At 39.1% G+C, this 15742-nt stretch overlaps 2 protein-coding genes across 8 annotated transcripts in view; one reads left to right on the top strand and one right to left on the bottom strand.

The window, feature by feature from the left end:
• DCLRE1C (DNA cross-link repair 1C) overlaps positions 1–9362 on the top strand; it is a 51610-nt gene extending 42248 nt beyond the window's left edge. For both annotated transcript variants that reach the window (XM_060097765.1, XM_060097767.1), the window contains exons 12-14: positions 3652–3740; positions 4826–4920; positions 7462–9362. In XM_060097765.1, the coding sequence (XP_059953748.1) occupies positions 3652–3740; positions 4826–4920; positions 7462–8438 (1161 nt within the window). In that variant the 3' untranslated portion in view covers positions 8439–9362. The remainder of the gene's footprint in view (positions 1–3651; positions 3741–4825; positions 4921–7461) is intronic.
• SUV39H2 (SUV39H2 histone lysine methyltransferase) overlaps positions 5710–15742 on the bottom strand; it is a 29961-nt gene continuing 19928 nt past the window's right edge. For 5 of the 6 annotated variants that reach the window (XM_060097768.1, XM_060097769.1, XM_060097770.1 and 2 more), the window contains 2 exons: positions 14538–14667; positions 5710–13764 (listed from right to left, as the gene is read on the bottom strand). In XM_060097768.1, the coding sequence (XP_059953751.1) occupies positions 13658–13764; positions 14538–14667 (237 nt within the window). In that variant the 3' untranslated portion in view covers positions 5710–13657. The remainder of the gene's footprint in view (positions 13765–14537; positions 14668–15742) is intronic. The other variant, XR_009531821.1, reaches the window with a different exon arrangement.

Here is a 15742-nt window from a genome sequence, read left to right as displayed (position 1 = left end):
ATGCATTTCCAAAGTAAATGCTAGCATCTTACAAGTGCAGGGATTCAGTAATTTCATGTATTGGAGAAAAAGCAATATAAAAGCTGGCTTTTTATGACACTTTAAGTCATACATAATTTTAGTTTTGCCCTTTGTGCACTTAACGCATTTCCCTGATAGTGATTATTTTTGTATTGGGGGTACATGGATACAGCTCTGCAGCAGTGAGCATGGGCATGGTGATGATTTGAACAGGTGGATTCTTGCAGAGCTCCAGGTAGCAGCATTCTTTTTTTTAAAAAAATTTTTATTGAAGTATGGTTGGTTTACAATGTTGATAGTTTCTAGTGTACAGTAAAGTGACTCAGTTATTTATATATATAAATATATATATTTATCTACATTCTTTTTCAGATTCTTTTCCCTTATAGGTTACTACAAAATATTGAATATAGTGCCCTGTGCCATACAGTTGGTCCTTGTTGGTTATCTATTTTATATATAGTAGTGTGTGTATCTGTTAATCCCAAACTCCTAACTTATCCCTCCCCTGCCCCCTTTTCTCTTTGGTAACCATGAGTTTGTTTTCTATGTCTGTAAATAAGTTCATTTGCATCACTTTTTAGATTCCACATATCAGTGATATCGTATGGTATTTGTCTTTCTCTGTCTGACTTACTTCACTTAGTATGATAATCTCTAGGTCCACCCATGTTGCTGCAAATGGCAGTATTTCATTCTTTTTTATGGCTGAGTAATATCCCATTGTATATATATACCACCTCTTCTTTATCCATTCGTCTGTCGTTGGACACTTAGGTTGCTTCCATGTCTTGGCTATTGTAAATTGTGCTGCTATGAACATTGGGGTCAGGTAGCAGCATTCTTATCAAGTCAGCCAGAAAACTGTAAATGATTATTTATTATCAAAGTATCACAGTGACATCTCTGTTCAATAGCTGGGCTTAGCTTCCAGGTACAAATGGACTCTTTGAGAGTAGCCTGGAAATAATTCATCTGGATGGTATAATGTAGTTAATGTTTTCTTTATCAGTTTATCCTGACTTTGAGGTTGTCGTCAAAGCCCCTTCCTGGTGATCTGTCCTGGGTTAGGCATCTGGCCCAGCATCACTGTTGCTCAACCTTCCTCTTACCCCTCAGCATCCTTTTCTGTCTCAGCCACAGGGAGGGCTTCTAATTGGGGAAAACTTTTCAATCATAACTGCTCTTATTTCTCTTCTTCAGTATAGTTAGCAGCCAAGTTGGGAAGCATAGCCTTCCTGGGATCCTATACAGTTAGCTCCCAGTGGGGAGGCATCTCTCTGCCGCTTGGGTAGGGGGCGGAGTGGCTGACCTGTTTCCTCCCTTCCCTCTCTCCTCGGATGGCAGCAGTTATCCTGCCTGTGGCGGGGTCACCCTGAGCTCTGGTTACTCTTCTCTCACTGTGTCCAGTGAGAAGAGAGAGGCTTTCCGGAAAACTGCTTTAATTAATACGCCTATATCCTGTGTATAGAACATGCTGAACTATATTTAAAAATGTAAATAGTAGGGGGCATTCCCCAGCAGTCCAGTGGTTAGAACTCCACGCTTCCACTGCAGGGGGCACGGGTTCCATCCCTGGTCAGGGAAGGAAGATCCCGCATGCCGCGTGGCGAGACCAAAAAAAAAAAAAGGAAAACAAATGGGAATAGATTTAAAGATCATTTCCATTTTTTTTCCCCCAAGTACAGTTGATCCTCATTATTTGCGGATTCCTCATTTACACATCTGCCTGCTCACTGACGTTTGTTTGAATCCCCACATCAGCGCGAGTGGCGCTCTGTGGTCATTTGCAGACGTGCACAGCAGGGCCGCAAAACATTTGAGTCGCCCGACATGCACATTCCCGACTCAGGTCGCACATGGTGGCCTCCTGCCTTCTTGTTTCAGCTCCCGGGCTGTAAACAAGTGTCCTCTTTGCCGTCTCTTTACTGCTGCGTTTTCCATATTTGTGTGCTTTTGGGGGTGATTTTGCTGTTTGAAACAGCCTCCAAGTGTAGCGCTGAAGTGCGCTCAAGTGTTCCTAAGCTCAGGAAGGCCGAGATGTGCCCTGCTGAGGCGGTGCCTGTGTCGGATAAGTTCTGTTCAGGCGTGAGCTGCAGCGCCACTGGCTATGAGGTCAGTGTTCATGGATCAACAGTGTATTCTACGTACGGTATTTTTAAAGAGCAGCACACATAAAACAAGGTTGTGTACTTGATCGGTTGACAAAGCGCTGTGACTGGAGGTTCATGGAAACACTGTATTTATTTCCCCCAGGAACAGTGGTCTACTGTTGGCGGTGGCTTTATGGAGCAGAACTACTGCACAGAACCAGAACGGACTGTGTTAATGGGTAGTTTTAAGGCAGGCATCTGAAGAAAGGGCATCGGTGTGGACCAGTGGGAGAGGATGCCCTCTCCTGGGTATCTTGTCTCCTTGTGGCCACTTCATCTCTGAGTAGTTAGGGACCATTTCTGGTGTGGGTCTGACCTGACCCTCTTCATTCTTATTCCCTTCAAAAGCCTCAGATTTCTACCAGCCTCGACTCTGGATTGATTATGCAAATCATATAGGTCGTGGGCAAGGTAAATAATGGCTTCTCTTTGCATGCCTGCTCTGAAAGTACAAAGGAAATTGTTTATGAGAAGTATCCAAAGAATATATCTTCCTGTCTTTCTCCTTCATCTTAAGGTTCCCATTTTATTTTAATACAGAGTTATTAATAATTCCTGGGTTCCCTACCTCTTTTGACTTGGTGCTTTATTTGAAAAAGTTGGGTGCTAATAATTACTTTGTGTCTCCGTCTCCCCATTTGCAGAAGGGAATAAAAATCTTTGTGTTGTCATTACCAACTTTGTAATAGATAATTTTATTGAATGTTTAACTATGTGCCAGGTACCAGGGCTACGCACTTTACCCACATTATCTCATTTATACTTTTAGGTGAAGAATCTAAGACTTAGAGACGTTAGGTAACTTAACCGAGATCACAAGCTCACCAAGATCTAATAAGTGGCAAAGCAGAAGCTCTTCTGGGTTGTTAGAGATGTTTTGAGGAATAGTGACAGAAGTCCTCCTGTTTAGCATTCTGAGCTTTGCAGAAAATCAAGGTATTCACATTTTGGCATGTCCTTGTTTAGATTAGAATAAACCCTGAGAACAAATCAAGCAATCTCAAAGATGTAGTTCCCCTTGGTATTGCTAACGATTATGTCGGAGGAAAGAAATGCAATTCTAAGACCTTGTTTCCTTGTGCGTGTTAAATACTCAGCTGAATTCTCACTTCCTTGAAGGGGACTGGTTAACTACGGGTGAGTGACCCTAGATAAGGAAACTAATGTCATATGAAGAAATGGAGCCTCTGCATGCCATTCATCAGTGATCCTCACTCCTTACTGGATAACAGAATCACCTGAAGAACGTCCAAACCTACTGACCTCCAGGCCCCATCATAGCTCAGTTAGGGGACCTTTGGGGTTGGGTCTCTCTTCTCCTAGGAGGTCCCCAGGTGCTCCCCACGTGCAACTGGCATTGGGACCACAGTCTTGAGAGACTTCTGCTTCTCTTTCCCCACATCCCTTTATCTGCTGCTCTAACGCCGGGGCTCTTCACTGTAGAGATAACTGATGCATTTTATTTTCCTTCTTCCAGATTAAAGATTTCTTGAGCTACATCTATCCTGTGAATGTATATCCAAATGTCATCCCGTTAGGCACAAGTATGGGTAAAGTTCAAGAAATGTGAGTAGTTACTACTTGTGGGACTTGTGGTTTTGGACGGGATGGATCCAGAGAATAGTCTGGGGCCGGAAACCAGGGGCAAGGATGTAAAATGGGTGTGGCTGTAAATATGGTACCGGTTGGGAGCATATGGGCTTTCTTCCTGTGAGTGTGTTACATGAAATCCTAAGCGCTTCTGGGAATCTGGCATAAGGAAGCTGTTGCGATACTGAATTCCCTGAATGCCAGAAGGTGTTCCTCTATTACTTAATAGGTTATTAGAATAGGACCTGCTTTTCTGCAGCATAAGAACAAAGATAAAAGTTTTGCTTTCCCCCCAATCCTACAATTAGATGAATATCTACCAGGTTGTTTTAAGTGCTTGTATTTACCACTTTATTATACTGAATTTTTTTAAAATTAAATTTATTTATTTATTGCGGTACACGGGCCTCTCATTGTTGTGGCTTCTCCGTTGCGGAGCAGAGGCTCCGGACGTGCAGGCTCAGCTCACGGGCCCAGCCGCTCCGTGGCACGAGGGATCTTCCCAGACTGGGGAACGAACCCGTCTCCCCTGCATCGGCAGGCGGACTCTCAACCACTGCGCCACCAGGGAAGCCCCTATTTATTTTATTTTTGGCCGCGTTGGGTGTTCGTTGCTGCGTGCGGGCTTTCTCTATTTGCGGCGAGAGGGAGCTAGTCTGTTGCTGTGTGTGGGCTTCTCATTGTGGTGGCTTCTTCTTTGCAGAGCACAGGCTCTAGGCGCGCGGGCTTCAGTTGTGGCACACAGGCTCAGTAGTTGTGGCTCACGGGCTCTAGAGCGCAGGCTCAGTAGTTGTGGCACACGGGCTTAGTTGCTCTGCGGCATGTGGGATCTTCCCGGACCAGGGCTCGTACCATGTCCCCTGCATTGGCAGGCGGATTCTTAACCACTGTGCCACCAGGGAAGTCCCCGAAGTAATTTTTAATTATTAAACATTGCTTTTCAGTTTTGAAAAGTAGTGGTATGCTTTCCCCCATAGTTAAGTTTTTATAATCTCTAAAAGTGATGCTTACATTCCAGCAACTTCCCAACAGGAAAAATAAAATATTTGTATTCATTTCAGCTTAAAGCCTTTATGCCGATCTTCCCAAAGTACAGAGCCAAAGTATAAACCACTTGGAAAATTGAAGAGAGCAAGAACAATCCACCCAGACTCAGGTAAGAATGACCCTGGAGTCACAGGTGTGGGTTTCCCTGCAAGACTGCTTTTCAGGGTGCTCTGGTCTATGAAAGCTGTCTTTTTTACTTTCTTCATCATGTCTTTCAAAGTGTAAAGTTTTAAATTTTTGATGAAGTCCAACTTAATTTCTTTTATAGCTTGTGCTTTTGCTTTAGGTGTCATATCTAAGAAACTATTGCTTAATCCAAGGTAATGAAGATTTACTCTCATATTTTATCATTTCTGGGTAGTTTTGACTTTTTTCCTTATTATATAGGGTATTTTCCCACCTTTCTACATGTCTGTGGTAATTTTTTGAATGCCGTGGCTATATAATGGTATATTTAATCTGTCGTACATGTTAGGTTATTTTGAACTTTTCACTTTTATAAGTATTGTGATGAGCGACATTATATGTAAGTCTCTTTCACAGCTCTCATTATTATTGGGTTAAATTGTAGAAACTATGGTGCTTGATACATACATATTGCCAAATTGTTTTCCAGTATGATTATACCAGTTTATACAGACATTAACAGTATACAATGGTGGAAAGTACCTATGAATTATGACACTCGTCTTTTTTAATTAGGTTTAGGTGTGTTATCAGTTTGTGTAAATGTTAAGGATTTCAACACTTTATTGTGATGTTTCTCTGTTATATGCCTTCCCATTTTCATAGAGAGAAATTTCAAATTTTTATATTGTCATAACAGAAAGAATACATGTCAGAATAAACTTCTAATAGTATAGAAACTTTACTTTTTTTTCAGATACATACAGGTGAGTTAATGTGAAAATGTTCTGACAGATTATTTTTACAGTTGAAACATACCATGATACTGGTATAGTCACTGATCCAGAACATGAAACTGTCCAACTTAGAGGTGATACAAAAAAGTTCCACAAAAGGTAACTGGCACATTAGTGGAGGAGCTATAACAAATTAATACGTGGGTCAAAATGAAGCCATGGTTTGGAGACCAGGGTGACTCCAAATATAGAAGGTAGACATCTTAGTCACCTTAAGTCCTTTAGAAAAGAAGATAAATAGCTGTTTGTTTAAACAACTATAGTTGTAATATAGAACTCTGGACTTTGGTCTCTTGACCTGTGCATTGTCACACATCTCTTCCAGGCCCACCTCCTCACTGGTAAAATGGGAGCTGGATGACGGTTTCTACTCCCCCTCCTCCTCCTCCCTTTAAAAGCAGCTTTTAAAAATGCAGTTTTAAGCTACATCCTTTATCAGTGGGAAAACAGTTAACTTATAATTACCTGCTTCTTAACACGAGGTTCTGCACTAGAACATAAGCTGCCCTATACAATAAGTAGCCTCATGAGCATTTTATTTCCTTCTTCGAGGTTAGGTGCCATTAGAGCACAGGAAAATACCTGTCTCCCCCCCAGTTCCATGCCATGTCATTTTAATTTATGTAAATTTCATCCTCCACGTAAGGTTTCCTCATTTTCAGAATGTAAGTGGACGGGGCTCACTCCAGGCTAGTGCAGCATGCTTAAGACAGTAAAATGACACTAGATGTGGCTTATTCAGTGTCTTGGTTAAAGCTGACTCGATCTGTGTGTCCCCCCAGTGTCTCTCATGGCCTGTGCTCTTGGCATAGGGCTGCATAACAATGACCAGAGACTGGGTGGCTACTTCTCACAGTTCTGGCGGCTGCTGGGATGTCCAAGCCCAAGGTGCTGGCAGATGTGGTTCCTGGTAGGGGCCCACTTCCTGGCTCTCAGCCACCTTCTCACTGTGCACTCACATGGCCTTTCCTCTGCACATGGGCATGGAGAAAGTGAGAAATCTGCTTCCTCTTCTCACAGGGACACTAATTCCATCACATGGGTCCCCCCCCCCCATGAGCTAATTATCGTCTAAAGGCCCCACCTTCACATACCATCACACTGTAGTCAGAAATTCAAATTATGAATTTTGGGAGGACACAGACATTCAGCCTATAACATGCATAAAGTAGGTATCAGAAAATGTTCATAGAAGGAAAATGTTAGGAAAAAATTGTCTCTGTTAAGTCAATCAGCCAAATCCTTGAGCATCTACTATCCGCAGAGCACAGAGTTTGCAAACGTCTCTCCTAGTCTGGGTGGTTCGAAAACCTAGCTGATGTACAGAATCAGCTGTAGAACTTAACTTTAAAAATAAATTATTCAGTCCTACTTTCAGGGACTCAGTAGGTGTGAAATGAAATGTAGAAAGCTGTTTTATTTAAAAAGCTCTCCAGAGGAGAACCACTGATTAAGGCTCTGTGGCCTTATTTGGGGAGCACAGATCTTTAGTCTCAACGCACAGCCTGGCTTTATGACGAGTTGAAGGCTGGTAGATAAATTGTTCAGAATAGCCCAAGAATATAGGGCCTTTTAACTTCTCTTGGAAGAAGAGTGAACTCCCATTAATTGCAATTCCATGAATTAAAAAATGTAGCTAAGAGCTACAAATTGGATTTTTAATTAGAAGCACAAATCGGTTCCTTTTGCATCGTGTTGCCTACACACCTGTTCTGTTTATCCCACAGAGGAGGACGATGACAGTGATCTCTTTGATGATCCTCTGCCAGTACCTTTAAGGCACAAGATTCCAAACCCGCAAACTCTTCACCCTGAGGTATTTCCCACAACTGCAATATCACAAAACCAGCCTGAAAATCAGAGAGAAAGCACAGGATGCTTCAGAGCAGAGAGTATGCCAACTTTTCTTTGGGCAGACTTTATAGATTGTGAGGAATCCAACAGTGAAAGTGAAGAATCAGAAATCCCAGCTTCAGCTCAAGGAGACATGGGTCCTGTCCCACAGCTCCAGAAGAGGGCTGATGGGGAAGTACCACAGTGGGAAGTGTTCTTTAAAAGAAGTGCTGACCTCACTGATGACTGTTTGGAAAACCTCCCATCCTCCACAGAGGCAGCGGGCTCTCAGTCTCCGAAGCTTTTCAGTGACTCCTCTGATGGGGAATCAACTCACATCTCTTCCCAAACGTCTTCTCAGTCAACACACATATCAGAACAAGGAAGTCAAGGCTGGGACAGCCAGTCTGACACTGTTCTGTTATCTTCCCAAGAGAGAAATGGGGGTATGACCTCCTCGAGCAGACGCGTCTACAGGCCAGGAATCAAAGACAATACTCTTGCCCCTCAGATGGAACAAAATGTACTTTGCCCAAAGGACACATGCTCTGATTTGAAAAGCAGAGATAAAGATGTAAGTATAGGTTCTAGTGTTGGAGAGACAACTACTCTGAGCAGTGGGAAGCACATGCCTCAGGAGAAAAGGCCACGAAATCTTAGCAGCAGTGCAGATTCACAAAGCTCCTCTGATTTTGAAATTCCCTCCACTCCAGAAGCCGAGCTACCTACACGAGAGCATTTACAATATTTCTATGAGAAGTTGGCAACAGGGGAAAGGATAGTAGTTGAAAAAAGAAACAGCTCACTTCATTCTAGAGCAACCACTAAAAAACCTATACCAAGAGATAATAGTCAAAATCCTAATAGATAAATTAAAATGGAATACTTAAAAATGTTCCTATAACCTAAAAGGTGGCAGTAAAGGGGAAACGGAGGACCAAAAAATAGAGGGAAAACACAGAAAACAAGATATGGGAGAACTAAATCCAAACCTATCAATAATTACATCAAAACAGAGGAAAAACCATAAACCAACTATATACTGTCTATAGGAAGCTGACATCAAAAGACTTGGGTAGGTTTACCAGTGAAAGGATGGAAACCTTTACCATGTAAACCTTACTTAAAAGAAAGATGGAGTGGCTATGTTACTAATGATAAAACATCCAGTTCACTGAGACAGAATCCTAAAAGTACCGTACAACTGAAAGGAGAAAGACAAACTAATGCACAATTACAGCTGCAACAGAATTAGTCTACAGAATATCAGCAAGGATACAGAAGAACTGAACAGCACCGTTAACCAACTGGATTTAACTGACACTAAGAACACTTCACTTCATCCAGCAGCAGAATACACGCTTTTCAAGTTTACAAAGGACAACGTTCACCAAGACAGACCACATCCTGGGTTGTAAAAATACTTCAGATTTAGAGAATAAACTTGGATCTATTACTATAAACTGATGGCGAGAGAAGAAAGTCAGTCCCTTACCTATCTCAGGTGTTCCATCGCTTATGAGTGTTGGTGTGAATACAGTGGTAAAATCGAAACCTAAAAGAAAATACTTACTTAAAAGGCATTCAGCTTCCTTAAAGTCCATCGATAGGTTATGTTTTTGCATAGTTATGTATGTGGATCTAATAAAGTTATTAGCAAATATTCATAAACCCTTTCGTTTGCTGATATTTCATAGATTAAGAAAGCAAAAGCAGAGATTTCACTTCAAACAAGTTTAAGCAGAGTCTCTAAAAAACAATTTGCGGATCAATTAAACAATGAAATGCAATATCACCATGCTGCATTGTAATTAAACCAAAAATCAATACTGGAGCCACAAAACTAATTAAGGTTACAAGACTTAGAGTCAGCGGGAAAGGAAGATAAAATGGGTGTTCAGGGGAACCAGTGTCAAGTGGACCCAGGAAGCTAGCCCTCTCACTTGTCCAGAAGGGAGTTTTCCATTCCCAAATGTTGGCAGAAGGAAAAATTAGCCCTTGTCCATTTACATGGGAGAAACACTGGACAGTGACAACTACACTTCAAATGTCGGCTAAGAAACTGGCACCAGAGAGGGATGAGGGGAAGGAACCGACCTGATTATTAAGGGTCAGGGCTGAGAGTAAGGGTGCAACTCCTTTCTGACTGTTCTTTGAGGAATATGTTGAATCACAATTTATAGCAAGTGTCTCTACCCTAAATTACTCATCAGTAAGTTTTATTAATATGTACACCAACACAGACTGGTCTGAGCATAGTAAGGTAGCTGAGGGCAGGGGTGTGTCAGCAAGAAAGGGAACACTGACCCCTTTTTTTCTAGCTCAGGTGCTACCTTGAGCTTTTGATGAAATACACTCTACAGACTCAGTATGATTGGGGCAGGATTATATATTATTCCATTTCGCCCAGCTCCCCTATGAGTACCATTACCTAAATTCAAGGTGAATATATAAGTCACTGGAGAGGACCAGTGGGGACTGCAAAACGTTCAATACTCATAACTACAACAGGCCTATTACAGGAACCCAGAGACTTCATTTTTAATTTTAGGCTCTAAAAACTAGTTACACTTCATAATTACACATCACATAATCAAATGTTACTACTACATACATTTGTATATATTCACTGACATTTAAGACTCCATTTTAATAGTATAGCTTATGATCCAAGGTGGGTGTTTAAAACATGCCTGTAAACATTCTTCTGAATATATTCTTAGCATTTTATAATCTCACCATGAATTTAATATTCCATACTGCCACATTTTCATTGTTGTTTCATAGGCAAGTCTGGCATAATAAATGCTGGCTGAACGCATTTAAGGGCTAAGAGCACTAGAACAGACTTCGATCAAAAAACTTGTAATGACCACCAAATGTTTTCAAGTCCAGGTTTATAGTACAGAGTAATTACAGCTAATGCTTATATATGGTACTTACTCTGTGACAATGCTTAGTCCTCTTACACACTCTTTCCTCCTCGCAGCCACCCTTTGAGGTAGGTACACTTACTATCCCCATTCACAGATGAGGAGGTGAAGGCACAGGGAGGTTAGTCCGTGTAGTTCGTGAGGGGTGAAGCCAGGACTCAAACAAGGCACTTCAGGCCCCGAAGTCCATGCTCTTAACCACCATGCACTAATGCCTCTCAAAAAGAGCATAGAAGTGGGCAGGGTTAATTACAGTGGCTACTTGATTTTTACTTCAAGAACTGTGACGTATGAAGAAGTGAAAAACAAGTTTCAAAATACCAAGATACGTCACAAAGGAAACCCAGTGGCTAGCTACATTTGCCTTAGAGAGGAATCCAGGACTTGGAAGTTTGTTTAAACTAACAAACAGTAGAAATGGATTTTTAAAAACAGTCTTCCTGAAGTTGGTCAAATATTTTCAAAGTAGTCAAGTTTAGTTTATGATCCTGGGGGTGTTCATGTTCCCTAGCTGGTCTAAGCCTGTTTCTTCAGCATGCTGCTATAAGGAAGATAGCACCAGCCTCACAGACTCATGAGAAGCACAGGAGTGCGGATAAAGGGCTTAAGACTTGCTCAAAGATTATTAGCTCTAATTCTAAAATTCCTCTGTACTTCCAGGCAGTACTTAGCACAATATGTTTAAGTACCTGGTGACTAATAATAATGCTCAAAAATTTTTTAAAAGTATCCATCTACCTTATGCTAAGCATAAAATTCTACTTTGATATTCAAATGCATGAATCATGACAATAATAGACTTTCTTAAAAGTAACATTTAAAGGAATGGTATATAAACCTTTGGTTAATCTCAATAACAGGTAGTCAGGAATACATCAATATTTTTCTGCCCTTTTTGTAGCCTTACTGGAAATGACAGTAAAATATTCAGAAATAAAGCTAAGCCATGATAAATAGAAAATCAAATGCCAAACTAAGTTTATTTTGCTAAAGAGAAACTGTTGAACTATAAGAAAAATAAGTGCAGTCTAGATTTTGTGCATATGTGGGGAAAAAACCCTGAGATTACCAATTGTGTATCACAATCCTCTTCTGGAGATACCGAAAGCAATGGTACCAATACAACTTGAACAGTGGATTAATTTACACTTTAAACTTGATCTAAACATTACCCTTGAATATTTGCTTTATATTGAGAGAACAAATTCTGACAACTTAGGAAACTAAAGAAGCTAAATGTTGACTTAAAATAGTTAAAGCTCCTAACAGCTTCATTTAAATAGTTTCTATCATTTTACTGCTTAAGTTCAGCTTATTTAAAAATTTCAAAGGCTCATTACGTTTCTAGTAATAAGGACAAGACAAAACAGGTTTACCGAAAACAGTCATCTCCCTTTGTCCTCCAGCTTTACATTTCTTTAACAGAGAGTAGACAAGGTCAAATAACTAGACAGTAAAACACTAACCTTTTAAAAAGAATGGTACAATTACATCTTTGAACCTGTGAGAATTATAATTCAAAGCAAGTTTGGCCTGTAAACCTGTGACGCTTTTTTACCACTGACACCATGTGACTATTTTTTCATAAAGAAAAAAGTGGCACTAAAAATATATATTTTTCCTTGACACCTTTGGCAAATTTTGGTGAGCAGATAGAATATACTCTGAGGCTCCAAATATGTAAACAATTTACCCTATATTATGAAAGAGCAAAATCCTGTGATAGCAAATATAACAAAGTGTAGCTTCTCCCACAAAAGAGGTTAAGGATTAAAATGTGAAGTGCTGCTTTCTTGAATTCAGTTCAGTTTTACCCAAGCCTACTGTAGGTCATTAAAGCCTCGGGCAGGGAGCTCTGGCAGAACTTGATTAAGAATACCAAGATTCAGACTTATCTGCTGCATTCGCCTTCATGCTGGACACCATGATTAGAGGTCCCAGGATCAGAAAGAGATGAAAATGTTTTTCTGGACTGAGGTTTCACTACGTAGGAAAAAACAAAAACAACAAAAAAAATCCCCAGACAATGAATATATTCCATTTCAGTCTTCATAGTTCAAGTAATAAATGGTCAAAATTCAGACACACACTTTGGCCGAGCCAAATTTAGCTTTATCACATTAAAAAAATTCACGTATAAAGTAAGTATCAGTTCAAAATATAGATCACTTCTTAAGAAGGGCCTGCAGGCCCTTTATTTATTATAAAAATAATTAAATTTGGTGGAAAGGAAATGTTAAAATTACCTGAAATTCAGATGTAATGTTAATTGTTGTGTGGAACACTGTCGTTACATACAGCTGCTCTCAGGGGCATCTCATTTCACTGTGGAGACCAGAGCTTCTCGGCATGGATCGCCTAATTCATGTTACCAAGAGGGCCCTTAGAGTGCTGCATCCCGCCAGCCTGGCACTCCAGAAAAACCCTCCTGGTCCCAACTGCCCCATTCTTTCAAAGAAGCATAACAGCTAGCCATTCTAGAATTTTAGGGAGAACATTTTGGATATTTTTCTTCTACAGGATTAAAAAATCTTTTAGAATTACTGGTTCAGACATCCACCGCTCCTAGTGGTCTAGATTGCTTCAAAATATTAAATCAAGCTGTAATTAAACTTTTTTACATTTAATTTTAGACCTTAAATTTCTATATCATTAAGATCTCAATGTTTTAATGAAAGTAGAAAATAGAGTATAATTCAGTATCACCTATTTGTCTCAAATACAAGTACAATGAGTAGTAAGTAGGTAAACAGGAATGACAATAACAAAAATAGAACTTGTATATTTGTCCAATAAGAATTAACTCTATTTCTCAAAATTCAAGGTGTATGGCAAGTCGAATATTTGATCTTAGTTGACTGTTACATCGTTAGTTTAACACTTAAACACTGAAGGAGGCATTTCTCTATTCACACAGACTTCTACACAGATCTGTAAATAGTCTGAATATGTATATTTCAAATTAGTCTATGTGACCCTGTGTTCCTCTCCTTCAGAAGCATCAGTAATGCATTTGGCCAATAGTTTGAAACACGAATTGTAAATTAACATAGTGTATAATCTTGATAATATGAAAAGAGTCCCAAATACTTATTTTTAAAAAATGGTAACATTAGGAAAAAAACTATAATCATCATCAGTTCTATTTCCTGAAAATTCAGTTGAGGTAACCTCTGCAAGTCACAGCTCCACATCTGCACACAGTTCTGGCCCTCTTTTTGGCTGGGCTGTGGTCAATAGAATCTGAAGATATATCTCCAGAACCTGAATACATAGAAAAAGAAATACAGGAGAAAGAGTTAAGACAATTCATAATGAGTTTCAAATTTTCTATCAGTTGTAAATTGATAAAATCATTACAAACTGTCTTGAAAGGATGCTGTGGGCTAGTAAGAGGTAAAGTGTATGTTATTAGTCCATACTTATGAGAATGGATTTGTGAAATGATGAAACTTACTAGTAAAATCCAATATACGAGCATTCATTTCATAAATTGCTTAAGAGCCATAAAGCAAGGTCAAGTAGTAACAATACGTAAAGGGCATCATACTTAGAAAAACAAAGAAAAGAAAACACATGTTGTCACAGTAAAGCAAACAATTAAATGTTCTCTTTAAAAGCCAGATTCAGTTAGCAATGGAATAAGCTCATATGTGATTTAAATCATATTTTCAATCTTACGAATATACATCTTTTAGTAAATATTCAGAAATGTAGGCTTAAAATTTTTTAAATACAAGTAATATTGAGAAAAGATGTTATAATAAATAAGCTTCTGTATGGAAGTTGTGAAAAAAGCAGGCAGCAACATGCTGTAGAAGAAAGAGCATTACTCAGCCCAAGATCAGGCAGACCTGGATTCTAGTATTAGCTCTGTCAGATTAGCTTTGTGCCCTCAGCAAAAAGACAAACTCTTATAGCCTCATTTTTTAAAACCTTAACATTAGTTTGGTTCAGATGCTCTAAGGTCTTCTCCTATTCTGATTAGATTCTTCACACTGAAACTCCACCAAAGAAACTGTACTTGAAAATCATACCTTTCATTTGATAATCAAAAGTGAGCTCTTCTCCAGCATTTATAGTTCTCGTGGAAAATAATGCTATTCGGGGAAGACGGGTGTCGAGGTTATCAATGAAAACGTTGAACACCTGAAGATTCGGGTCACACTAAAAAGGAACATGAGAACCCACTTAAGTAAAATTGACATAAACGAGCTCTTCTACATGCTACATAAAATCTTTAATTTCCCAAAGTATTAGTTTTAAGTTCTACTAGAAATTAAGTTGCTTATTGTTTAGAGGTCTTTGAGGCATGCACATTTAAAAATACTGTGTTCCCTTACAGAAAATTTCAGACATACATAAAAGTAGAGAAAATAATATAGTAAGTCCACATATATCCACTATGCAACTTCAAAGCTTATTAACATTTCTGTCAATCTTGTTTCATCTAGTCCCAGCTTCTTAATTGTTTTTGGAGAATTTTAATGCAAATGTTAGATAACATTCTCATTTCACCTGTAAATATTTTAGTAAGGTATACATTTTTTTTTGCTTGTTTCTGAAATTTTTTATTTAATATTTTTGGAGCATTTTGACAGCCGGTAACTAAAACCACAGAAGGTGCAACTGCAGATAAGGAGGGACTACTGTATCAAAAGTTTATTGAAGAGCCTAGAAAGATTCAAAATATGCCCAAGAAGAACATCTAGAAATAGAAATAGAATTATTGAAATTAAAAGTAAAACATGCTCTAGTAAGGCATATTTAAAGAACTTGAGTAACTGTTTTTAAAAAATCAAATCAGCACTGTAGAGCTCAAATTTCATATTGCATGGGGTTTCATAAACTTCTTTTTGGAATTATTCAGCATTTTGAGAACTCGGCACTAAATTCTAGCATATGCAAGAAAGATCCGGTGAATCATACTAAGAAATCAAAATAACTGTTTAATTGTCCTTGAATAGAATACATCTATTTGGAGAGTATCTCAATCTTATCATTAAGAAAAAAACATTTAAGTAAACCAGAAAACAAAGGAGTCAGAAGGTCCCTGACATCTCATTACTAATCATAAACTAGTTTTTTTGGTATAAAATCCATCAAAAGATTAACATGGTCTACCTCCTTATATGGTCAGCTATAGAACTTATGCTCTGAGACACATTTTCCTTGTAATCTATAAAATGGAGATAATGTCATCTGATCTATAGAATAGAGAGAATGTCAATCTCACAAGCCT

Source organism: Mesoplodon densirostris, chromosome 4 (assembly GCF_025265405.1).
Source record: "Mesoplodon densirostris isolate mMesDen1 chromosome 4, mMesDen1 primary haplotype, whole genome shotgun sequence".
In the NCBI taxonomy this organism is placed as follows: domain Eukaryota; kingdom Metazoa; phylum Chordata; class Mammalia; order Artiodactyla; family Ziphiidae; genus Mesoplodon; species Mesoplodon densirostris.
The sequence above is the reverse complement of the archived record's forward strand: the minus strand, read 5'-3'. Positions and strand labels throughout refer to the sequence as shown.